The 27,272-nt window shown below is 41.9% G+C and overlaps 1 protein-coding gene across 1 annotated transcript; it reads left to right on the top strand.

Annotated features, from left to right (window-relative positions):
• The first annotated feature begins 1,569 nt into the window (after window positions 1–1,569).
• Window positions 1,570–26,635, top strand: LOC138667753 (beta-microseminoprotein-like). The gene is made up of 4 exons (XM_069755849.1): window positions 1,570–1,670; window positions 15,059–15,167; window positions 21,700–21,805; window positions 26,299–26,635. The coding sequence occupies exons 1-4, from the start codon at window positions 1,650–1,652 to the stop codon at window positions 26,420–26,422; spliced, it is 360 nt and encodes a 119-aa protein (XP_069611950.1). The 5' UTR covers window positions 1,570–1,649; the 3' UTR covers window positions 26,423–26,635.
• The last annotated feature ends 637 nt before the right edge of the window (window positions 26,636–27,272 follow it).

Here is a 27,272-nt window from a genome sequence, read left to right as displayed (position 1 = left end):
GTGTGGCCCTGCTGCTGTATGTGAACTGGCTGCTGGCCCAATCTGTCCCCTCCGGGTCCTGGTTCGACGGGCAACCCGAGTCCTTTTATCGGTTTACCCCCTCTGGGAGTACCGCTGAACTCTGTGTCTGTTGCTGCGTCCGGCCCTAGTGAAGCTGATATCACCTCACGTTTTTCCGGTTGCTGTATTATATATAATGAATACAGCCACGGATCCGGTATCCGTCTTTGCGCCTGTTCTGGGTAGTGATTAATGCTACCCGGTTCTCACAATGTCCTTTTTCTCTGTCCCTCTTCTCCTCAGGCCGGTGATTTAGGCCTGGTAACAGTCACAGGGCTGTTAGATATTCAACTGTATGACCTCTCACTTTCAGCTCCTTAGCCCAACTGCCATTTCTTCTCTCAGACCAGAATGGATCAAGGGGAGTCTCTGGAGCTCCCCCTTCTGGCCGGAGGTGGTAGTGCAGTCTTGCTATTTTAGTATTTGTATTTACTGTCAGTAACTATTTTTGTGGCAAATACCCCTAGGGGTGCCACAAGTGCAATGCGATTTTTAATCGCATTGCACTCGTCCGTTTAAGTCGCCAGTGTGACTCCAGCCTTACACTGCCAGGTTCAAATCCCACCAAGGACAACATCTGCAAGGAGTTTGTATGTTCTCCCCATGTTTGTGTGTGTTTCGTCCGGGTTTTTTCCAGCTTCCTCCCACATTCCAAAGACAAACTGATAGGGAATCTAGACTGTGGGCCCCAATGGGGACAGCAATGATAATGTAAATGTTAGAATCTGTTTAGTTTGTCACTATCCACCATTTTCTTGTGGAGTTCTGGCTGCTGGTCTTTTTCCTCTGGTGCTGGGTTTGTCTTGGGTCACATGTTTGTTTCACTCTTTATTAACCAGCACCTGCCTCCCAGTCCTTACTGGACAACAGTGTTTATCTGCTTGAGCTTTAGCTTGGTGCTTTGCTTTGTCTTCTGTGTGTGTTATTTGTGCAGTACTGGTACCTCTGGTTCTGCTAGCCTTAGTTTCTGTTTTCTATTGGTTTCTGCTGCCTTCTCTTTGTTTTCTATTAGGAGGTGACCCGTTTTGTACCCAGTCCTTAGTTCTTTTAGGGACCTCCTTCCCCTTATCTATAGGTCTTCGCTTGAGATTATCCTAGGATCGTTGGTGGGTCTATTCGCAAGGAATGGGTCACCCACTCCATCGTAGGGTTTCATCCGAGTCATAGTACAGGGTCAGTTTTCCCCCTTCTACCTTAGCCCTGTGTTGCAGATCCGTAACAGTAAAGCGCTGCGGAATATGATAGCTCTATATAAGCAAAGCATAATAATTTTTACTAAGGATAGGCTATCATTTGATATTCTAGGAAAACCTTCTTGCTGCTTTTTGGTTTGCTTTGGTTGTGCTTTAACATTATAACATTACATTACACAATGAAGGCGTAACAACGTCTCTCAAAGAGCTGTTTCCATGAGTAATACACAAATTATCACCTACCGCTAAGAATCATAGGCGTGCCATAATTCTGCATCTTAAAGCCACACCTTTTATCTGTTGCTCATCATCACATTATAAATACTATTCACATTGCAAACTTCAAGAACAGAAACCCGATTTCCTTCTGTAAGATACTAGAGTCATCTTTTAGTCATGTACCAGAAATTGGCAATGGTAAGTCATTTCTTTTCTTTCTTTTTTTCCCCAAGATAAACTAATGTTATAATGTGTGACTTCATATAGAAAGTGCATGAAGATACTTGGATACCAGGATCAAGATTTGTGATGATCTTATGGTTTATCAATTATACTCAAAGTTTGGATTTGGATTGTCTTATTGCACTGGTATGTAAATATTGTTAACTGAAAAGGTTCATGATATGATTGTCGGGAAGGCATATAGCAATTTGTCTATAAGAGGTCATTGATGTGAAAGAGCTGATCTCAAATTTAATATGTCCTTAACCCCTTTACCATCTTGGAAATATAGGTACGTCCAAGGTTGGCTCCCCTTGCTTGTTGCGGACTCCGGGATGAGCCCGCAACTTTTCCGGCACGTGTCAGCTGATTTGAACAGCTGTCATGTGACCCCTGATTCGTGATCCACCCACGGCTGTTAACATGTTAAACACCGGTGTCAATCTCTGACAGTGACAGTTAACATGCTCGTGCCGAAGCGCGTCACTAATCTCACCCATCAACGCCCGTGTCACATGACTGTGGGTCGCTGATAGGCTGGCATGACAACCGGGGGTCTGCAGCAGACTGAAGCCTTGTTCTGGGTAGCACAAGCGATGATCGCATCTTCTAGTCTCCCATGGAGACTATTGAAGCAAGTGTAGAGTAAGAAAAAATTGTTTTTAAAAATATTAAAACAATAAAAAATACATAAGTTCAAATCACCCCCTTCAAAATAAAATAATAATAAAGAAAATACATTTGGTATAGCCGCATTCAAAATTGCCTGATCTATCAATATATAAAAAGAATTAATCCAATCAGTAAACGGCGTAAAGAGAAAAAAAAATGCCAGAATTATGTTTTTTTTGGTCGCCAGAACATTGCCTTGCAATGCAATAACAGGAGATCAAAAGATCATATCTACATGAAAATGGTATCAATAAAAATGTCAGCTCGGCACTCAAAAAATAAGCCTTCATTCAGCCCCAGATCATGAAAAATTGAGACGCTACGGTTTTAGGAAAATGGTGTTTTTTTTTAAAGAAATTTGGGATTTTTTTTTTACCACTTACCGGTCAATAAAAAATAACATAGACATGTTTGGTATCTACAAACTCATAATGACCTGGAGGATCAAAATGCATGTCAGTTTAGCATTTAGTGAACATGGTAAAAATTAAAAAAAAATCGAAAAAAACAATTGTGGAATTGCACTTTTTTTGCAGTTTTACCAAACTTTGAATTTTTTTCCCTTTTCCCAGTACACGATATGGCAAACCAATGGTGTTGTTAAAAAGTACAACTCATCTCGCAAAAAACAAGCCCTCAAATGGCCATATTGACAGAAAAAACAAAAAGGTTATGGCTCTAGGAAGAAGGGGATCAAAAATGGAAAATCCAAGGTGATGAAGAGGTTAAAGAGGGTCTGTCATGGGTCAACAAAAGTTTTTGTTCTTCTCTTCTTCCTGCTACTTCCTTGAACATGCTGTTTCTTTGTTTGTTTTTTAACTCCACATTATGGATTCAGATATACCGTATGTGCCTGTTATAGTTAGTGCTACTTTTCATTTTATTTAGAAAGTGGGTGTGGCTCATAGGGCAATTATATGTCCCCAGAGAGGCCTGCGAGACACTCTCCATTGTGAAGGCCATACGTATAAGTAGTAAAAAAAGACCATATCTCTAGAAATGGCAGATTTAAAAAGTGACAGCAGCGTGAATATACGTAATAAGAGCAAAAATTGAAGCATTATTATTTTTCCTTTTCCTTATGAGTGCAGACAATTATTAGAGAATAATATAGAGGTTTTTGTGTATGACTTCTGTATGACTGTTTTAGTTGATATACTATGTCTGGGTTGTCTGCCATCTTGATTTGTTCTTTCTCTCTAATCTGATTCCACTAATGTTCTTCCTCCTATATAATGGTAGTAAATAATCAATAGCAATATATCAGGGATATTGAGCTACTGTGCCCAAATACAGTATATATAATATATTCTCAGTAAATCTTGTGTCATGTATACAGCAAAGTGTCAGTGTATATTATGTGATCTATAGAGCAAAGTTTTAGTGCATCCGATGTGATATATATACAACAGTCTCAGTGAAGTAGATACAGCAGTATCAGTATATTCTTTGTGATGTAATCAACAGTTTCAGTGTCTTCTATGTGGTCTATACAACAGAGTCTCATTGCATCGTATGTGATGTATACAGCATGCTCAGTGTATCCTATGTGATGTGTATATGTGATGCCCGCCAGGGCCGTGGGGTACTCGGTACCAGGTCCAGTCTTAAAGGGGATGTCACGGTGGCTGTGACCCTGTCCGTGGCCCTGGGTGCCCAATTAAAGGGGAAGATCTTTTAAAAGTTTAATAAAGTTTGTTTGTGACGCCACCAGTGGAATTCGGTCAGTGAGAACTGACGCTGCTTAAAGGGGTCCTCTGGGGTGATGGTATGCAGCAAGATGGTGATGCTTCCCACAGGTGAAGTGGGGTCCCCAGGGCTTCCCAGGTGTAGGACACCGATGGTGTGGTGGATGGTATGGCAAAGAATGAGGACACAGGTTTGCAGTCTTTACCTGGTTTACTGATGATGGCAATCCTCATTCCAGGGTACCAAGTGCAGGGTAGTTGTGGTCTGGCTGGCTTGGAGACAATAGGAGATACCTCTCCCAGGTGAGGTCTGTAAGTCTTTCCTACTTGCGGTACTTTAGTTGGCGAGGTCCCTGCCGCTTGAAGCTTGGTTGCATAGTCCCCTCTCTCCTGTCCTAAGACAGATGTCTGTACGATAGGCAGTGCGAGCCGGTTTATAGGGTCTCTATCATGACCCGGGCTCTCAGGTTACTGCTTCACCTCAGACTTGATGCAGGCAATTGACATACAGTCCTATGCCCTTTTGTTCTGTCATGCGTCCTGGAGAACAACATGACCTCGGGCTCCCGGTACCGGGTTTCCGCGCTCTGGCTCTTAGGGTGTCCTTCCGCTGTTCCCCTTCTGAGCCTCTTCCTCCTCTGTGCTTCTTCCCGCTAAGCTCCTCCACTACTCAACTCCTTCAAGTTCTTACTCTTGCCAGAGGCTGCAGCTCCCAGGTGGCTGCTAGGCCTCTCTCTGTCTGTTCCAGATGTCCTTCTTCTATCTCTCCCTCTTGGAGACTAACTCGTTCCTCCTCCAGGCCAGGATGCATAAAGTCTAAGCAAGCTCCCCTGAATCCGGGTCCTGGGCTAACCCTCCTGGCCTAGATTCAGATGTGTTGAATGTGAGTGTCTTACCTGATAGAGAGAATCTCCCTTACCTCCAAGAGTGACATCACCCTCCCCGAAAGGAAGGCAACATCACTGTAACAACCGGTTACCTGGGGTGTTACATATACAAAAGTCTCAGTGTATCCTATGCTGTAGACAGCAGTCTCAGTGTATCCTATGTGATGTATACACAACAGTCTTAGTGCATGTTACATGAGATATAAAGATCACCCTCAGTATATCCTATGTGATGTATACAGCAGATACTCAGTGTATCTTATGTCATGTATACAGCAGGTTCAGTGTATCCTATGATGTATATACAGCAGTTTTAGTTTATACTATGTGATTTATACAGCAGAGTTTCAGTGTATGCCATGTGATGTACATACAGCCGAATCTAAGCGTATCATTTTTGCTATTTAACATAGAGTGTCATTGTATCTTATGTGATATATTCAGCACTCTGTATACATTATATGATGTATTCAGCAGCTTGTGTATCATGTGTGAGGTATATACAGCAGTCTCAGTGTATCCTATATAATGTATTCTGCAGTTGCAGTTTATCTTATGTGATGCATATACAGCAGTCACATTGCCTCCTATGAGTTGTATATAGCAATCTCAGTTTATCTTGTGATATATACAGGCGTCTCATTGTATCCTATGTTATGTATACAGCAGTATCATTGTATTCTATGTGATGTATACAGCAGAGTCTCAGAGTATCCTATGTGATGTATAAGGACAGGGCTATGTGGTCGACAATTCTCTAGAGAGAATCAACCCTATTATGCAAATACTTTCGGATCAAACTCTGTGAGACTTTGATCCGAGTGTCAGCGCACTGTGCTCCTATTCTCTCACATTGTAATTTCTCCATCTTCTCTATTGCCTGTGTCCACAGTAATCATACTGCACTCGGATGACCTCCCAGTCCGATGTTTCACATGCAACCATAGACTTATATGAGTTCATGGGAGCTGAATCTCAAAGCCACTCGCAGCATTCTGTGATTGTTTTCTCATGTCGAATCGCCATGATGAAAAGATGGCAGATCCTAGCTGCCCCATAGAATAACACTGGTCCAAGTGCTATCTGATAAAACATCAATGTATCCTTTGTTCTATAAAATAGTCTCAGTGTGTACTATGCAATATATATACAGGAGTGTTACTGTATTCTATGTGATATATTGAGCAGTTTATGTATCTGATATCAATTTTTTAAACGCAGATTTATTTTTATTTCTTATACATGAATATGAATGTAGCCATTTTACCTGAGATGTTGTTAGTAATACTCACAGCCACAGTGTGCGCATCAGGTCCCATAGACGCTCTACGATGCAATCGTGGGGTCCTGAAAAGTTACTGTGGCAGCCGAGGGCTCCCGTCACTGCCATCTTGGTACTCCAATGAAGATCAGCTATATGCACATTGTCGAAGGAGATCATGTGTATACTGCAATACTGTGACATTGCAGTTTACAAGCAATTAAACAATCGCAATTTCAAGTTGTCAAAGAGGACTAAAAATTAAAGTTAAAAAATTAGATTTTTAAAACATTTTTAAAAATAGCTAATTCAAATCACCCACTTTTTTACATTAAAAAAAATAAAAATAAAACACTTTGGTCTCGGTATTTCCGTAAAAGTTCAATCCATAAAAATATAAAATTAATTAACTTGATCAGGAAATGCCATAAAAATCAAAATGCAAGAGTTTGTGCTTTTTGAGTCACCACACTTTCTAAAAAAAAAAATCAAAACGTCTTTTGGATCTCATAATGGTCTCAATCAAAACTTCAATTTGTCACCCCCCCAAAAAAAGCCCTCACTCAGCTTCAGTGATGAAAAAGTAAAAATGTCATGGTGGTATATTCAGACCATGTCCCTGTACGGTCAGACACAGCCATTACACAGTACACAGCAGGGGCACATTTATAAGATTACGGTATCTCAGCACAGGAAAAAAAATTTAACACATCCAGTTAATGAACTTATTTTTATTCCAAGATGTATTGATTGAAATGTGCTTTGTTAATGGAACAACCAGTTAAAGTAAGGTCTAACTGCATATTTATCTAATCAGAAAGTTAGGGGTAGTCTGTCACCTCGAAAATACTTTCCATCCTACTGGCAGTATGTTACAGTGCAGGAGAGGATGAGGAGATTGATTGTTATTTAGAGGCAAAAGACTTTCTATACTTAGGAGTCCAGCTTAAACATATCCCATGATTTTGAGGTTGTTTTTTCGTGACATATTGTACTTTATGATAATGGTAAATTTATCATCCAAGAGATATAATCAAAATTGACATGTATCCACCAATCACTATAAACCTAAACATATGATACACACTTCATTTCTTGAAGAAGATACAGTATATATTTTATTATTTCATAAAATCATCACAGTATTTGATCTTTTGATCACTACCACTGCTATTAATTATTAATTTATAACATATGATTGTTTATTATGCACTGGGAATAATTGGATCTTAAGGGAATTTTTATATTCTTAATCATTTCAGTAACTATTTATTATAATAATTAATCATTATTATAAACAATCATTATTGGACAGTGATATATATATAATTTCTTGAATATTCTTTTATACTAATATGTTATAGTCACTGTTCCAATCTTACTTGCTATTTTTGAATTATTCAATATAATCTATTATGTGTATTTAATTATTCATACCCTTGTGTTGATTCCAGCACTTTTATTGCCACGTGGTTTCCTTGTTATGTTTAAGAATATTATGTGATGATTTTATGAAATAATAAAATATATATCTTCTTCAAGAAATGGTAAATTTATGTTGATATTTTCTGCATTTATTAATAAAAATATCAAGTTTTACAAACATTTCAAAAAATTAGCAATTTTTTAAATTTGAATGATTATTTTAATACAGATAGTTATACCAGACAAAAACATTAATAAAAAACATTTCGCTCATGTCAAAAGTGATACCTTTTAATAACTGCACCACTAGTTTTACCACCTAAATGTTGATAACTTCTAAACAGGCCGCTTTAGCTAGAAGACTCTAAAGCCATTATTTGGCCACGAAATGCCATAGCAAACATCAGGACCACACGATCAAGATCTCAGAATGCCGATGAGGTTAAAGAGGGAGCCCCCACACTCTGTTAACCATCCAGATGCTGTAGTCATTGACAGCAGCATTTAAGGGGTTAAATGACTATAGTCGGTTCCAACACTGATCGTGGCTGATGCAGCAAGTTGTTAGCTATAGTGGACAGCCGACATCTGCTGGATTGTCACCTTAAAGAACCCCAAGAACAAGAAAAACCGACTATAAGTCGGAAGTACAGAAATATAAAATTTTAATTTTATTGGTATACCAGGTTAAAAACAATGTTGAATCAAGTAAATTACATACAATAATAGATACAATACATATCTGTATGCTACCAAAGAAGGGGCGCACCTAATCAGATAATATGAACCGGATGTGGAAAACTCAGAAAAAAAGAATTTTTTCGTATAAAAAGAAGAATTTCTTCTTCAAAAAGACAAAAATATGTAGTGCAGAATTGCAAATAGTGAAAAGTGTGCAACTAAAAAGATATAATATTATATATAATATATATGGTGCACTTAATAAATATGCATAAAATTTCTCTCATATATAATAAAGTGCAAAGTGCAAGATACACAATAACGTGTCAATGTGTTTTTTATATAACTATAATGACTAAGTGAAAATCATAATAAGGTGCCAGGATAAAGGTTGCACCACCAGATGTCAGTATAACCACATCAAGTATTAAATGACCAGGAGTAAACATCCAGATTAATAAAAAAAAAAACTGTATTAATAGATTCATCAAGTAACTTACAAAGTAGTGCGATGTATCCCTGGTCTCCTGAGTGGGCACCCTCCCCAACGCGCGTTTCGGCACGCTGCCTTCGTCAGGGGATGGCGCCAATAGGAGAGAGGTAAATATATATACAAGGCTTAGCCAATCGCAACAATAGGCTGTGTATTAGATATCCTATCAGATCACAAGACGTCATCCTGATCACCTGAACGAGTGTCTGTACCCGGAAATGGCCTGTATGTAACGAACATTTCACAGCTTCCTGTGTGAGTCTACTGGGCATGATGTATGACTCATACGAGTCATGTGACATGAACAAAGCGTCCATGACAGCAGCAGCGCCGGAGGTGCTGGCCGGGAAGCGCTGAATGACGCACATGGAACAAGGAATGAAGGTGAGACCGAGCCATAATGGAACAAGGGGTTCCTTATGGTGGTTTCCGATTGTCCAGTTTTACTAAGGTCCTTATTCGCAGTGGTACAAACCTTGGGGGGGTGTCACTATTTGTGTTTTCTGACTCACTATTTTGGATTACTACTTTTCTCCCCTTATCGGTTTGGGTACTCTGTGTTTTCGATTCCCTTTTTCTTGATTTTTTTGGATTGTCTCCTGTATGGGGATGCTATTCCCTTATATCTCAGGTCAGTAAAAAGACGTAGTGGTGGTCATTAAGGGCTTAATTGTGTCCATTCCCAGTTTCCCGCTACCATCTCCATGTAAGAGGTAGTGGTGGGATACTTTAGGCTACTGCAGCTGGAATTACCACTTCCGAACTCTCCAGCACTTTGTTTCCATCCATTTCTGGATGATTCTTTAAGTACGTTTGTGGTCATTGTCCTGCTAACCTAGGACACAAACTCAGCATTCTGACACTGGACACTACATTGCGACCCAAAATCCTTTGGTAATTTTTGGATTTCATGATGCACACAGTCAAGGCACCCTATGCCAGAGGCTGCAAAACAACCCCAACATATCTATATTTGACTGCAAGCAGGGCCGTATTTGGCATTCATTCTGCCCTAGTCACTTTCAGTGATCACTCGACTTACTGATAAGTCAAACTATGAGTATGAGCACACACCATGTATTAAAGGCAGATCTGCTATGTAATCCACCTGATAAAGCACCAATTAAATGCTTAAAAAATGAACATCTGCACTTTCTGCACATATGTTGCCCCCAACCCCCCCGTCCGTCAGCGTTCACACCGGACCCCCTCTCTGCGCTTCAGTGCAAGCAATGATGATCGGGGGGAGCGCCAGCAGACGCTTCCTCCCCCATCAATCTGCCTCGGCATCTAACGAATCAGAGCAGCGGGAGCAATGAAGTCATTACAACGCCCCCACAGCTGTGTGGCGCTTCACACCAAACGCTCAGGAGACTGGAGCATCGGGTGGAACGAGGAGAGGTGAATATTGTATTTTTTTTTAAATCAGTGACAGGTAGCTATAAAAGCGCATGCAGCATGGCTGCAGTATATCATATGGAGGACCATGGGAGTAAATTGTATTGTATGGATGACCATGGGGAGTGCATTATATTGTATGGAGGACCATGGGGGGTGCATTATATTGTATGGAGGACCATGGGGGGTGCATTATATTGTATGGAGGACCATGGGGGGTGCATTATATTGTATGGAGGACCATGGGGGGTGCATTATATTGTATGGAGGACCATGGGGGATGTATTATATTGTGTGGAGGACCATGGGGGGTGCATTATATTGTATGGAGGACCATGGGGGGTGCATTATATTGTATGGAGGACCATGGGGGGTGCATTATATTGTATGGAGGACCATGGGGGTGCATTATATTGTATGGAGGACCATGGGGGGTGCATTATATTGTATGGAGGACGATGGGGGGTGCATTATATTGTACGGAGGACCATGGGGGGTGCATTATATTGTATGGAGGACCATGGGGGTGCATTATATTGTATGGAGGACCATGGGGGGTGCATTATATTGTATGGAGGACCATGGGGGTGCATTATATTGTATGGAGGACCATGGGGGGTGCATTATATTGTATGGAGGACCATGGGGGGTGCATTATATTGTATGGAGGACCATGGGGGTGCATTATATTGTATGGATCACCATGGGGAGTGCATTATACTGTATGGATGACCATGGGGGTTCATTATATTGTATGGAGCACCATGGAGGGGGTGAATTATATTGTATGTAGCACCATGGAGGGGGTGAATTATATTGTATGGAGCACCATGGAGGGAGTGCATTATATTGTATGGAGGACCATGGGGGATACATTATATTGTATGGAGGACCATGGGGAGTGCATTATATTGTATGGATGATTATCGGGGGCACATTTATACTATATGGAGGACTATATGGGGCCCATTATACTACATGGAATGCTATGTGGCGGCCATTATAATATTTGAAGGGCTGTGTGTGAGCCATTATACTGCATGCATGCAATTAAAAAGTATGAAGGTTTTGTGGGGTCCATCATGCTTTGTGGTGGCCATTATACTGCTTGCAGGGCTAGTGCGAGTTATTATACAGTGTACATTATACTGTATGTAGGCCTATTATACTGCATGGAGTACTGTGTGAGGGTCACAGTTGATGGTTCATACTGTGTTGGGGTCATCATACTTTGCCTTGGGAGTTGAGGTTGGGTACAGTAGGTGTTAGGGCTAGCGGAATGCACTGAGTAATAGGTAGGTAGCTAAAAGGTGCGTTCGCAGCCCGGGGTCCACCGTGTAGAGATATCTGCTGCTAAGTAATGGCGGATGGACTCTGAGCTCACACGTGGGTTAAGCTTCACCCCGTGTGAACTGGTAGCGAACTCTGTTGCCTCACAGAGTCATGCTGTACACAAAACTAATACCCTAACTAGGGTTGTGCTTGCTCTGGAACTCTTCTGTGCTAACCGCACACATGAAGGAACCAGATGCTAAGCCAAGGCTAATTGCCCCCACTGACGCTAGCTGCCTGCCTGAGTGTACAGTCCCAATGCTAACAGCTTCAGACCACATAAGAACAGAGTGGTATCGTATCCACTGGCATAAGCCAAAACACATTTGATACTAGCGCATGGCCGTGCGGCCATGCGAGCCTTATATAGCTGCAGCAAGTAAAAGACCTTCCTAGAAGGACTAATGAGAGACTGCCATAAATGAGCATGTGACCCTAAATCTCCACTGAGAGATCTTGCCCTGGGCATGCTCAGTGTGTGCAAAGCAGGACTTAGTCCTAGCACCTACAGGACCTTCCTGAAAGGACCAATGGACTTAGGTGCCGTATCTGACCATGTGACCCTCGATCTCCACCGAGAGATCTTACTTAGGGCATGCTCAGAATGAGAAAAGCATCTGCTTGCCGCTGCCCAGCACTGACTTCAATGGCAGAAGCAGGAAAAGCAGCAGTAACTCTTTGTACAGAGTGGGACTGAGCAAGACGCTGGGACCGACGTCTCCGCTGAGCAGGCTCCACTGTGGCAGGAGAAGAATGGGAGACCGCAGCGGAGATGGCTCAAGATTCCCCCTGTGCAGAGGCGGGAGCTCGACCCCTAACAGTAGGGTCATTATACCGTGCATGTGGAGGCTAATATGGAGGAATTCACCATGGGGGTATCATACTGTGTTTGGGGTGCACTTTTGTTGGCATCATACTTCATGGGGGAAATGAAAAGGGAATCTAGGACTTCAGCAGGAGGGAAATTACTATGTAAACCCTGGAAAGTTGTGAGATATGCCCTTCTGTGACCTCAGCATTTGTTTGTTTGTTTTTGGGGGGGCGGCCCAATTAGAACTTCTGCTATGGGGCCTCATGATTTCTATGTACACCCCTGGTTACCTTCCATCATCAGATTGTGGACCATGCAGGAACCACAGTACTGATGAGGTGCAGGAGGTAGCACTATTAAACAATTAAGGTATTTCTAACTTTGGGAGCTGTCATATGTTTTATATCCATTAATTCTGAGTACATTGGTGTGGGTCTGGGTCTCAAGATCCCTACCAAATTCTCAAAAGACCTCTTAGAAGTGCACAGTTTAGCAGACAGGATTATGACTTTCTACTGCATCCGGTCTGCTCTGCGTGCACTTTTCTAAAAGGCTTTTTCAGCTGTGGTTGGGGCTCTCAGGACGAGATGCCAGACCAATCTGCTCAGAATTATTGGACACAAAGCATAATAACATCTCCCCAAAGATTAGTTACTCTTTGAGGTGCACATACAATGCTGCCAATAAGAATGGCCTATCTAAACAGGCTGCCCATCACCTGATATACAAACAAAATGTTCGTTTGTTGGGTGAAATAACTTTTCGGCTTACCTAAAGAGAGTCTGCCACCAGAAAATGCCGATTAAGCTGCATAAACATTTATATAGGAGACGTAACCCCTACAAAAGTCATATGCAGTTTACCTTAAAGGGGTTGTCTGGTCTAGAATGACAAGTCTGCAGTCACTCTGTGTAACTGCAGACTTGTGAGTCCTCCCAGTGCACACACTGTGGCTGTGGGCGTGTACTGATGCCAGATTTCTGCGTGCCTGAGGTCGGCACTTGATGCCCCAGAAGAGTAGCAAGCAAATTGCTTCAGTGAGCAGGAGATGACCTTGCGATCTGCACATGCTGTATGCACATTCAACACCTCTCCACGTCCAGTGAGATTAGCTACAGTGCCATAGGTTGTAAACTTCTTTATTATGTTGCGCACAATGTGTAAGGGGGTGACTTGGCACGTCACGTACCTCCCGGTCATTGGACTCTTAAACATGTGACTCTTAAACATTCTGATGTTTTAGCAATGCTAATGTAATGTGTCCTGCTGTTTATTAATGTGCACTGTGATGTATGTGTTGTGTACTGTAATGTGCTGCATTGTGCTTTAGTTTAGGAATAGATTAGTATAAGGGAATTAAAATAGAAGGGGGCACAGTAGAAACAGAGCATAGGATAGATAAGAGTGTTAGTTAGTTAGTTACATACAGCACAGAGGTTAAGTAGATGGAGGGGCACAGAGCAGAGCAGCACACAGCAGGGGGATAAAAGAGAAAGACTTCCTGGTTAGTGAAGACTTCCCGGGCAGCTTGCCCAAAAGGCAAGATACCTGCAGAATTCAGGATCTATATAGCCGGGCCAATGGAGCGGCTATGGCTGGAGGGAGTCCCAGGATAGGGATTAGTATGGACGGCCACCAGTGATGAGAGGTCAACTCATGGAGGATTCGGGGTTTATCACCTGGGTAGGTGGAGCTGAGAGAGCTATCCTAGCTTCCTAAGGAAGCTGGACCTGGGACACGAGTCGAACTGGTGGGCCGAAGCACGTGTAGAACAAAGTAAGTGCAGGAGATGGAAGAATTTGCCAGGAAGAATCAGGTCTGTCAAAGGGACAGGGAGAGTGAGGGGATACCACTTTCTGTGAACTGTGCTGCTGACTTGATGGATGCTTTGCTGTTTATTAAAGTTCAACTGTTGGAAAAAGACCTCTTCTGTGAAGTGACTTGCAGAGCCTACGTGATAGTAGCCGAAAGGAATGTGACAGAGCTTGAGAGTGTGCTGTGGTGCATGTTGCACATGCTGTACAAGGAACTTTATTTAACTTTTCATGAGCAAGGTGCCGGGGTGCTTACTCACTGTTGCTTAATGGACTCACCCATGGCTGCCACCCCGTGCCACCTTGTTACAAATGGACAAAGGAACATCCAGATTTCTGGAGATGGACTTGTAATCTTGAGATTGTTGCTATATTTCAATAATTTTTGGTTCTGATGTCCTCAGACAGTTCTCTTCTCCTCTGTCTGTTCGTGTTTAGTGTGGTACATACAGACACACTATGCAAAGATTGAGTCAACGTCTCCCCTTTTTATCTGGCTTCAAGTGTGATTTTCATATTCCCCACACTGGTTATTTTCCCAGGTGAGATTGAACGAGCATCACATTAGCACCCCTAATTTTTCGAAAGGTGCTAACAATTTTATCCAGCCTATTTTAGGGGTTTTGTGTAAAATTATGTCCAATTTGCCTTTTTTATCTGTTTTTTTTGTGTGTTGTTTCAATACACACAAAGGAAATAACAAAACATGTGCAATTGCTATAATTTTCTGGGAGAAATACTTCATTTTTGGGAACAATTTCAAGGGTGCCAACACTTTTGGCCATGACTATAACATGATGCCCAAACACATTGTTCAATGTAGTTGGTTCCCTTTTAAATGTAATAAGTGTCTGTTATTTTGCAGCCTTTAAAGTCTTTCACACTTTTGCCTAAATTTGCAGAGCAGCCTGGTGGCTTTTCTACTTGGTTACAGCTTCCTGGTGACTTTATCCAATGGATCTTGTATTGACAAAGAATCAAGACTTTCAAGTTCAGGCGAAAAACCGGATGGTAAGTATTACAGAGATGTTTACTTAGATAAATGGTTAATGCTTGGAATACTTGTCCATACAAAAAATCATTGGTGCCACATTCAAAACCAATGTTCTAAATCACACATTTGAGGTGAGAAAAACCGTTCTGTCCTATGTCTCGAATTACACACTGTGATTCTGCAAGGTTTGCAAAGTGATTTCCCTAGACATACCATATTTTTCACTTTATAAGACGCACCTGATTTATAAGGCGCACCTAGATTTCAGACAGGAAAATAAGGAAAAAAAATATTTTGAGCCATATAGTGGACTAGACTATAATGCAGCTACCCCATAGGTGTATAATGCAGCCTCATAGACTATAATGCAGCCCCCACAAAAGTATAATGCAGCCTCATAGACTATTATGCAGCCCCCACAGGAATATAACACAGCTCCCACAGAAGTACAATGCAGGCCCCACAGGAGTATAATACAGTCCCCACAGTAGTATAATGCAGTCACATGGGAGTATAATGCAGCCCCCACAGGAGTATAATGCAGCCCCATAGGAGTATAATGCAGCCCCCATAGGAGTATAATGCGGTCCCAAACAATATAATGCAGCAGCCCCATAGAAGTATAATGCAGCCCCATAGGAGTATAATGCAGCCACCCCATAGGAATGTAATGCAGCCCCATAGTCTTCCAGTATTATGGCCACCACCGCCTCACTGATTTAAAAAATAAATAAATATCATACTCATCTCTCCTCTTTCCTCCGCTGCAGCACGCCTCCTCACCTCAGCAGCTCCACTGCCCGCCACAGCGTGGTGCGCATTAAAGTGATATCATCGCTCACGTTACAGCTGAATGCACGATGCAGGGGGAGCTAGCATTGGGCCCCGCTGACTCATGGACCCCATAGCGGCCACGTGGTCTGGCACTATTAGTGGCATGTCACTGGATGAGCACACCTGGGGTAGTGGCAGCCCTAGGCAGATGCCTAGTCTGCCTGTCCCTAAAGCCAGCCTTGTGTGTGCCATACCAGCGTTATGTAGACTGCCCTAACAGCTTGTTACTATGTGCCATAAAAGCCTGTTGCTCTGTGGCAAAAAATCTTATTGCTCTGTTGCATAAAAACCTTGTTCTCTGTGGCAAAAAATCCTGTTGCTCGGTGCCGTATAAACCTTGTACTTTGAGGCAAAAAATCCTATTGCTCTGTTGCATAAAAAGCTTCTTCTCTGACGAAAAATCCTATTGCAGTGTTGCATAAAAAGCGTGTTCTCTCTGATATAAAATTCTGTTGCTCTATCCTAAATAAGCCTTGTACTCTTATTCAAAAATCTATTGCTCTGTGCCATATAACTGTTGCGGCCATGGCTGGGCTGATCTGACTGTTACGCCCGTATGCTGTTGGCGCACGTTTATTTGCGGACCCACTGTGCCAGAGGATCAGGCCTACCCAGGAAGGCACTTAACTAAGTGGCTACCTTGGTGTTCACTGGAGCCTCTAGTGGTGAGGTCAGGCCAGGGCCAGGGTCACACCTGGGGCACCCGGGCAAGTGCCTGGGCCCTGAGTAGATGGGGGGGCCCATTTCCATTTTGACAAGTGTGTGACCAACTTTTTACTGCCTATGCAGCATCAATAATTAAAAGATATAATGTTAAAAATAATTAAAAAAAAAAAAAATCATTCTATACTCACCTTCCGGCGGCCCCCGCAGCCTTCCTGATGATCGCGATGCTACCGGCAGCTAGCGTCCCCAGTATTGACTTGCGAAATGACCCGATGACATAGCGGTCTCGCGAGACTGCTACGTCATCACAGGTCATTGTCTCGCAAGGCATTACTGGGAATGGGAACTGCCGGGAGCATCGCTAAGGCCTGGGCTGGATCCGGGGGCCGCCAGAAGGTGAGTATATATAACTATTTTTTATTTTAACAGGGTTATGATGCCCACACTGCTATATACTACGTGGCTGTGTTATATGCTATGTGGGCTGTGCTATATACTAGGTGGGCTCAGCTGTGCTATATACTATGTGGGCTGTTATATGCTACGTGGGCTGTGTTATATACTACGTGGCTGTGCTACATGCTACGTGGCTGTGCTACATGCTACGTGGCTGTGCTATATACTTAGCTGTGCTATATATTACGTGGGCTGTGTTATATACTATGTGGCTGTGTTATATACTACGTGGCTCTGCTATATGCTATGTGGCTGTGTTATATACTATGTGGCTGTGCTATATGCTATGTGGCTGTGTTATATGCTACGTGGCTGTGCTATATACTATGTGGGCTGTGTTATATACCATGTGGGTTGTGTTATTTGCTATGTGGCTGTGCTATATACTATGTGGCTGTGCTATATACTGCCTGGCTGTGCTATATACTTTGTGGCTGTGCTATATGCTACACATTTTTCACTTTTAAAAATGTCTACTTTAAAAAGTTTTCCATTAAAAAATTGTCATATTCAATGTATGCAGTTTTTTTTATTTGCAGCAAGTTTAGCTAACAATAAAATGCCTACTGGTAACTGAGGAAGAGGGAGTAGGTCACGAAAATTGACATATAAGGGGTTGACTTATATAAAGCCCATCTGCTGTATGGTATTGTAGAATTTACAATAGCTATCACTCATGTAAGAAGTGAAATCTGGCATTGTACTATACCTATATTTCTCTGCTGTATCTGGGCATCATGAGTCGTGGTATGTGTTAAAAGGGGGGCCCACTGAGATTCTTTCGCCCAGGGCCCTCAAAAACCTGGAGCCGGGCCTGGGTCAGGCTTGTGCAGCAGGTAGCCACAAGGTACCACTCCTGGGCATAACCCAGTACTGCTGCTGCTGACCCAGGGATCAGGTATGCTGATATTACTTTAGGGCTTAGTTCAGATACGTTGGTCTAGGATTCAGGATCAGGATCAGACCACTCATGATTTACTGGGGAATAATGCATCTATATAGTGTATCGAGAGCACCATAGAAATCTTTATATAGGCAACGGGATCGATCCCACAGCGTACAAAAACAGTAAACCAATACGCAAAAAGAAAAGAATACACTGATAGGGAGATCACCAAATAAATAGACAATATGGCTTTTATTAGAAAAGTGCACACAGACAAACAATGCAATAAAACCACTTCAAAAAACACATACAAGAAAACAATGCCCTGTAGATAGTAAGAGCCCTCCCTCTCTCTCCTCACCCCGTCCTCACCGAACACTCCTGCTAATCTGACAAAAGGTACAACCTAGGTAAGTATAAATGCAAATGTAATATGCATACACAATAAGCAAAAGCTCCTGTCCCCACTATATGATAGTCAATCATGAAACGATCAAACACATATCACCTAAGGCTACGTTCACATTTGCGCTGTGCGCCGCTGCGTCGGCGACGCAACGCACAACGCAAATAAAAACGCACCAAAACGCACGCAAAAACGCTGCGTTTTGCGACGCATGCGTCGTTTTTTGCCGAAATTTGGACGCAAGAAAAATGCAACTTGTTGCGTTTTCTGCGCACGACGCTTGAGGCAAGAAAAACGCATGCGTCGCACAACGCAGCAAAACGCATGTCCATGCGTCCCCCATGTTAAATATAGGGGCGCATGACGCATGCGTCGCCGCAGCGTTTCCCGACGCGGCTGTGTAGCACCTGTGTAACGTATATATTTTTTCATTTCTTTTTTTTCTCCTGCTTGGTCTGATCTGGATGCGGGTCGTGTTCACTGTTTATTACTTACCCGTAGGGGTAGCAGATGTAACATTATCAGTATAAGACAGGGTTAACTCCATTTTACCAGCCCGGGGGACTCTTAGGTGATATGTGTTTGATCGTTTCATGATTGACTATCATATAGTGGGGACAGGAGCTTTTGCTTATTGCGTATGCATATTACATTTGCATTTATACTTACCTAGGTTGTACCTTTTGCCAGATTAGCAGGAGTGTTCGGTGAGGACGGGGTGAGGAGAGAGAGGGGGGGCTCTTACTATCTACAGGGCATTGTTTTCTTGTATGTGTTTTTTGAAGTGGTTTTATTGCATTGTTTGTCTGTGTGCACTTTTCTAATAAAAGCCATATTGTCTATTTATTTGGTGATCTCCCTATCAGTGTATTCTTTTCTTTTTGCGTATTGGTTTACTGGGGAATAATGCTCATACACTGGCCGAACTGGGACCAAGGGACTTCAGGAATAGGGCTGGCCACTCTGGAACCAGAGAACAATGTTTAGGCAATGGCCATTCAGGGACCAGGGGACGAGGTTCAGGCACTGGCCACTAGGGGACCAGGGGACTAAGTTCAGGCACTGGCTGCTCCAGAAGCAGGCGACAAGGTTCACGCTGCCCCTTTAAGAAAAGGAAAACGTGGGCATGCACATACTAGGCCCACCGCCAGAATGCTGCACAAACAGAAAGCAGGAAATAGGAGGGACATGCCTGGAGACAACACCGTGGGCCTGGAGTGGTGAATAAGCTGGCATCCTTGCATGCAGGGGAAAGGGTACACCATACAGGGGCACTTGCAGAAGCATTACATAAACCTTGTACTCTGAGGCAAAAAATCCTATTGCTCTGTTGCATAAAAACCTTGTTCTCTGTAGCAAAAAATCCTACTGATATGTGCCATATAAACCTTGTTGTCTGTCAAAAAATCCTATAGCTCTGTTGCATCACAGACAGGCGCATCCGCCTGTCTACAGCCAACATGGCCAAGTTCACATTCATTAAAATGAACCAGGCATTCCTCTACCACAAAAAAAAATTAAAAAAGTGTTGACTACCTTCTCCTCTGCCTCTGTCACCTCCACCTCCACTTCTTCCTCACCCTCCACTTGGACCACGGCCTCAGGGTTCAAGATAACACTTTTTTTTTATTTAACTTTTTTTTTTTCCTTTTAATTTTTTTTTTATTTTGTACCTATAAACATACCTAAAAAAATAAGTGTTGGCTACCTCCTACATGAACTGTTATACCTACATCACCATGTGTACCTCATCATCGACTAGGACCTCAACCTCCTGGTTCAAGATAATTTTTATTCTCTGTTATTTCCATTAGTTCCCCTTAAAAATATAAAAATAACAAAAAAAAACTGTGTTGACTACCTCCTTCTTTACCTCTTACACACACATCACCACGTTCACCTCCACCTGCACCTCAACCACTGGTTCAGGATTTTTTAATTATTATTTTAAGTCAGTGGCCTATCTCCATTTGTACAGGGGTGCATGAACCTTCGTCCATCCCCACATTTGTTTGCAGAACAATTTTCCTGATCTTACACCCGTTTTGCTTCCTTTTGCAGCACTGAATGAATGTGTCGCATGGATTTATGTCTTTTTACATCAATTAAGGAATTTGCTCTTCAGACCTTCTGGGATCATCACAACACAGAACCAGACCCATTCAGAGGACTATAAAACATTAAGACCTCCTTATCTATGAACTGTTCCAATATCTATGTCTATCCCTTTTACATGATAATTCTGATTCACGTCACTTGTCTTATCTATTGCCTTCTTTCTCTCTGTGCTGTGTTGTGTATAAATATGTGATTCTTCAGATTTTGCATTAGTCTTTGCCTGATGAAGAGACCTGTGTAGTCTCGAAAACTTGCAATTTGTTACCATCTTTTCAGTTAGCCATTAAAAGGTATCAACCACTGAGGACTCTCACATCTAAATATTTTTCTATCTACTGGTTAACACGGGACCAAGATATATATCTTTCCTGTCTCGCTATGTTTTGAGATTTTTCCTAGCATTAAGACCAAATTCTTTTGTACATTTCAGTAAATCCATCATGCCTTGTTTCCAGCTCTCCTCCTGTTAAACCTACCTACTTTCAGAAAAGTTGTTAGTGTCATAAACAGAAAAAAAAAGAACATGGGGTGAAAGACAAAATTTGTGATTTTTATTTTTTTTTCCTTGCCAGAATTATTAGCTTTTTATAAATTCACTTCACTGGCTTAAATGACTGTTTGGTTTAACCAGTAGGGTGCAGCTTATCACTACAGGTAGCCAAACTCAACTTTATGCATGCACAAGAACTAGGTATACCTATAATGTACTTAAAGAGTAACTAAGTTTTTGGGAGATTTTTTATTTACATTTTAGATCTTTTGTCCTCAGCAGATCGGTGGGAGTCATGGTCCTGAGACCACAGTTCAAATAGGCCTAAAACATGTAAAAAATCTCCCAAAAGTTTAGGCACTAGGGTTTATTCCTATCTTTACGACTTATACTTATTGGGGTTAGGGTGGTTTAAGAAAAAAAACAAAAACTATGCTTATCTCTCAGACAGACGATGGTTCTCTGCACTACTACTGGGGAAGTTCGACATGACCAACCGTCACACCTTTCTCTTTCCAGGCAGGTTCTTCTAGTTGTGGCCCAAATATGTGCAAGATGATATTCAGAAAAAAAATATTATTACTCATTACAGGATCTGAATGTCAATGGCAAACTATGGTTAAAGGCCAGTTTTTCTTCAGGATTCAACTGGTAAAACATTCCACTAATTCCAATGTTCTTCCTTGACCATAGGGTGCATGGATGAAGACATCAAAAGAGCTTTAAATTCAACATGGTTTAAGGAAGAATGCATGATGTGTACTTGTGACTTAGATGGCAATATGGACTGCTGCAGCAGGTGAGGATGTATATTCTCATTCATAAATAAGTTAAAATCAATTGTGGACTACAATCATGACCAAAAGTTTTGAGACTGAAATTAATTTTCAATTTCACAAAGTTTGCTGCTACAATGGTTTTTTTTAGACCTTTTAGTCACATGTTTCTTTGGTTACTGATGTACAATTATAAGCATTTCATAAGTTTTTAAACTTTTATTGAAAAATACATCAAGTTTATGCAGAGACTCAATATTTACGGTGCTGACCCTTATTTTTGACCCATTGGTGACTGGGACAATTTTTAAAAATCTGACATGTGGAACTATATTGTATGTAGTAATAACTCTGGAATGCTTCAACATATCCCATTGATTTTGAGAATTTTTTTTTTGTGACACAGCATACTTTGCGATAATGATAAATTTAGGTTGATATATACTGCTCAAAAAAATAAAGGGAACACTAAAATCCCACATCCTAGATATCACTGAATGAAATATTCCAGTTGTAAATCTTTATTCATTACATAGTGGAATGTGTTGAGAACAATAAAACCTAAAAATTATCAACGTAAATCACAACTAATATCCCTTGGAGGTCTGAAGTTGGAATGATGCTCAAAATTAAAGTGGAAAATGAAGTTACAGGCTGATCCAACTCCAGTGGAAATGCCTCAGGACAACGAAATGATGCTCAGTAGTGTGTGTGGCCTCCATGTGCCTGTATGACCTCCCTACAATGCCGGGGCATGCTCCTGATGAGGCGGCAGATGGTCTCCTGAGGGATCTCCTCCCAGACCTGGACTACAGCATCTGCCAACTCCTGGACAGTCTGTGGTGCAACGTGATGTTGCTGGATGGTGCAAGACATGATGTCCCATATGTGTTCAATCGGTTTCAGGTCTGGGGAACGGGCGGGCCAGTCCATAGCTTCAATGCCTTCATCTTGCAGGGACTGCTGACACACTCCAGCCACATGAGGTCTGGCATTGTCCTCCATTAGGAGGAACCCAGGGCCAACTGCACCAGCATATGGTCTCATGGGGGGTCTGAGAATCTCATCTCCGTACCTAATGGCAGTCAGGCTACCTCTGGCGAGCACATAGAGGGCTGTGTGGTGCTCCAAAGAAATGCCACCTCACACCATTATTGACCCACTGCCAAACCTGTCATGCTGAGGGATGTTGCAGGCAGCTCACTCTCCACGGTGTCTCCAGACTCTGTCACATCTGTCACATGTGCTCTGTGTGAACCTGCTTTCATCTGTGAAGAGCACAGGGTGTCAGTGGCAAATTTGTCAATCCTGGTGTTCTGTGGCAAATGCCAAGCATTTTGCATGGTGTTGGGCTGTGAGCACAACCACCATCTGTGTACGTCGGGCACTCAGACCATCCTCATGGAGTAGGTTGCTAACTGTTTGTGCAGGCATAAGCACATTTGTGGCCTGTTGGAGGTCATTTTGCAGGCCTGTGGCAGTGCTCCTCCTGTTCCTCCTTGCACAAAGGCTGAGGTAGCGGTCCTGCTGCTGGGTTGTTGCCCTCCTACGGCCCCCTCCACATCTCCTGGTGTACTGGCCTGTCTCCTAGTAGCGCCTCCAGCCTCTGGACACTACACTGACAGACACAGCAAACCTTCTTGCCACAGCTCGCATTGATGTGCCATCCTGGATGAGCTGCACTACCTGAGCCACTTGTGTGGGTTGTAGAGTCCGTCTCATGCTACCACGAGTGTGAAAGCACAACCAACATTCAAAAGTGACCACAACATCAGCCAGAGAGCATTGGTACTGAGATGTGGTCTGTGGTCCCCACCTGCAGAACCACTCCTTTATTGAGGGTGTCTTGATAATTGCCAATAATTTCCATCTGTTGTCTATTCCATTTGCACAACAGCCTGTGAAATTGATTGTCAAACAGTGCTGCTTCCTAAGTGGACAGTTTGATTTCACAGAAGTTTGATTTACTTGGACTTATATTCTGTTAAGTGTTCCCTTTATTTTTTTGAGCAGTGTATTTTGCATTAATATATAAAAATATCAGAAATTTGACAAACATTGCAATTTTCAAACTTTGAATGATTATTTATTTAATCCTGATACCACAGAAAAACATTAATAACATTTTCCATATGTCTGCTTTACATCAGCACCATTTTTAAAATGTTGTTTTGTTTTGTTTGCATTTTAGAAGTTTTAAATTTTCAAGGAAGTTTACTAAACTTATTTATTTTTTTAGGCACCTATTAAGTTTTGAACTGACTTTGGGGGTCCTATATATTGGACACCTCCAAAAGTGATACCATTTTAAAAACTGCACCTCTCAACGTATTCAAAATTGCTTTTTGGTAATTTATTAACCCTTTTCAGAAATTAATGCAAAGTGACATGACAGGAATTAAAACATTTTTTTACCACCTAAATATTTCTAACATCTGAAAAGGTCACTGTAGCCAGCAGACTCTGAGGCCGTAATTTGGCAGTGAGCTGCCATGGCAAACATCAGGACCACACGATCAAGATCTCATGGTGCCAATGGGGTTAAAAAGGGAGCCCCACACTCTATTAACCATCTAGATGCCAGTCACTATTGACTGCAGCATTTACGGGGGTTAACCAACAAAAGTCTTTGATGCAGCAAGTTGTCAGCTATAGTGTACAGCTGACAGCTGCTGGACTGTCACGTGTTGCTGGTCTCATCGCAGGTCAGTAAAAACACGTATTGATGGTCACTAAGGGGTTAATGACTTCTGCAATTGCCCTGGCAGCTGCATTTCAGCTTCTAGGCCAAATCCTGACTGATGGCAACTCATACTTGGCTAATCAGTGAATGGAGTTTATCACAATTACTGTCTTTTTGTTTATTCTCCAGCTTTTTGAGAATTGACCACATGTTCTCAATGAGATTGAAATCTGGGCAGTTTCCTGGCCATGGACTCAAAATTTCAATGTTATATCACTTTTGCCTTGCTCCACCATGCTGTAAAAGGCATTTTTCATGAGCAAATTGCTCCTGGATCTTTGGCAGAAATTGTCCTTGAAGCATGTTTAGATATTGTGAGCCCACTCCCTAGGATGAAAAGAAACCCCACACATGAATGATCTGAGGAAGCTTAACTGTTGGCACGACACATGACTCATGGTAGCACTCACCTTTTGTCCTCCAGATAATTATTGCTTAGGATGTCCCAAACAGTTTGAAGGGGGCTTCAACAGGCAAAATAACTTTGCAGGAACTAAGGGATAGGGCTCAGGGGACTGTGGTAAAGTTATTTTCTCTGGGAAAGCACATTTCAATCTGTTTGGAACATCTAGAATAATGATTGCCCGGAGAAGATAAGGTGAGAACTGCCATTAGCCCTGTGTCATGCCAACAGTAAAACATTCTGAGACCATTCATTTGTGGGGATACTTTTCCTCCATGAAGTGGGCTTACTAATACTTTTGCCTAACAAAACTGCCTTGAATAAAGAATAGGATCTAAACATCCTATAACAATAAATTCTCTCAACGATCCAGGAAAAATTTGGTGATGAAAATCCAGCATGATGGAGCACCATGTGACAAGGCAAAAATGATAACTAAATGGCTCGGAGAACAAAACATTGAAATTTTGGGTCTATGGCCAGAAATTTCCCCAGATCTCTTTCAATTGAGAACCTGTAGTCAATCCTCAAACAGCATCAGAACAAGCAAAAAAATAGATAAATCATGATAAACTCCAAGCAATGATTAGGCAAGAATAGGCTGCCAATAGTGACATTATAGCCAGGCAGAAAGAATACAGAGAGGTGACTCTTCTTCAAATTATCTTCTTTTTTAGACTGAGACCCCTATTTAGCAAACAGGTTTTATCAGAATTCCGATGAAAAACTGTTTGAATTCTCACCATTTTTTTTTAACTACAACTACACCTAATGTTGTGACTTTGGGCGACTTTTCATGTTTGCACGTCAGTACAGGCCAACTAAGCCAATATGTGCGAGATGAGGTGTGGTTAGGCGCACCCACTAAACTCATGAAAGTTGCACCACTTTAGTGATGCAACTTGCTCCAAAAACGTACTCCAGTCCCTGACTAGAGTACATCGCTGGCAGTGGTGCACGCAAATTAAGATATGCACCTAGTTCATTAAGTGGTGTGCGCCTCTTACCAATCTTGCCTTGCGCAGGCGTGTACTACGGAGGACATGGAATGAACTTCAATCCAATATTGTGGCCAACATGCAGCCAGCGGGTAAGGAAAGGGTGAATCAAACACCTGAAAACTCCGCCCATATGACCGAAAACCGGTCCGGCCAAATTCAGGTGACAGGTTCCCTTTAAGCTTTCAAAAAGAATATTTTAGCATAGATTTTCAAAGTAAGTTCACCAACCTCGTCAGGTTTATATTGTTGAATCTAGTTACTGGTCCATTTCAAATAGTTTAGCAATTAGTATAGATATCCCCAAGAAAAGCAGTATGTTGCTTGCAGTTTCAAGATGACCTGACTCACTAACCTTTCATTTCTCCACAGGATGCTGATGCCGGTCCTGAAAGACCCGGCTTGTAAAGCCACTCTGAATAAAACTTCTTGCACATACATTATTCGCAGAACAGACAACTCTGCTGGACCATGTGAGGTCATGGCTTTAATGTGATCATGCGGAACATCAAGGTCAAGCTAATTTGTGCTCAGAAGGATTTTTTTGGCCAGTTATATATTGAATAAATGTGACAGATTACACATTATCAGAACAGCATTGCACTTACCTGCATTGTGCTGTATGTTTTTACAGTGGTTTATTAAATGTTGTATAATTTGTTGTGGACTGTGTGCACCATTTATAATAAATCTAGCAGTTTGTAAAAGTTCTCATTTATTGGATTTACATTGGTGCTTGAAAGTTTGTGAACCTGTTAGAATTTTCTGCATTTCTCCATAAATATGATCTAACATTACATCAGATTTTAGTCATAAAAGTAGATACGGAGAACCAAATATAACAAATGGAAAAAAAAATTAGATTATTTATATCATTTTTGTAATAAGGAAAATTATCCAATATCACATGTCTGTGAGTGGCAAAAGTATGTAAACCTCTGCTTTTAGTATCCGGTGTGACCCCCTTGTGCAGCAATACATGAATCTAAATGCTTGCCAACAAGTGTTGATTGGCCCTGCACATCGGCTGGGAGGAATTTTAGCTTGTTCTTCCCTATAAAACAACTTCAACTTTTATGTTGGTGGGTTTGCTCCCATGAACTGCTGTTTTCTGGTCCTTCTACGACATTTCTATAAGATTAAGGTCAGTGTTTTCACTTGGCCATTCCAAAACTTTAATGGGCTTGTCTGGTATTAAACTACAAGTGTGCAGTTACTCTATGTGACTGCAGACTTGTGAAGCCTCACACCGCGCACACTGTACACTGGTAGGATTCCTTGGTTCTGGTAACAGGCTGTCATGTGACCCGCAAGTATGCGATATGCATACTCCTGGTCACAATCTG

The sequence above is a fragment of the Ranitomeya imitator genome, chromosome 2 (assembly GCF_032444005.1).
Source record: "Ranitomeya imitator isolate aRanImi1 chromosome 2, aRanImi1.pri, whole genome shotgun sequence".
In the NCBI taxonomy this organism is placed as follows: Eukaryota; Metazoa; Chordata; class Amphibia; order Anura; family Dendrobatidae; genus Ranitomeya; species Ranitomeya imitator.
This window is presented reverse-complemented; position numbering and strand designations above follow the sequence as displayed.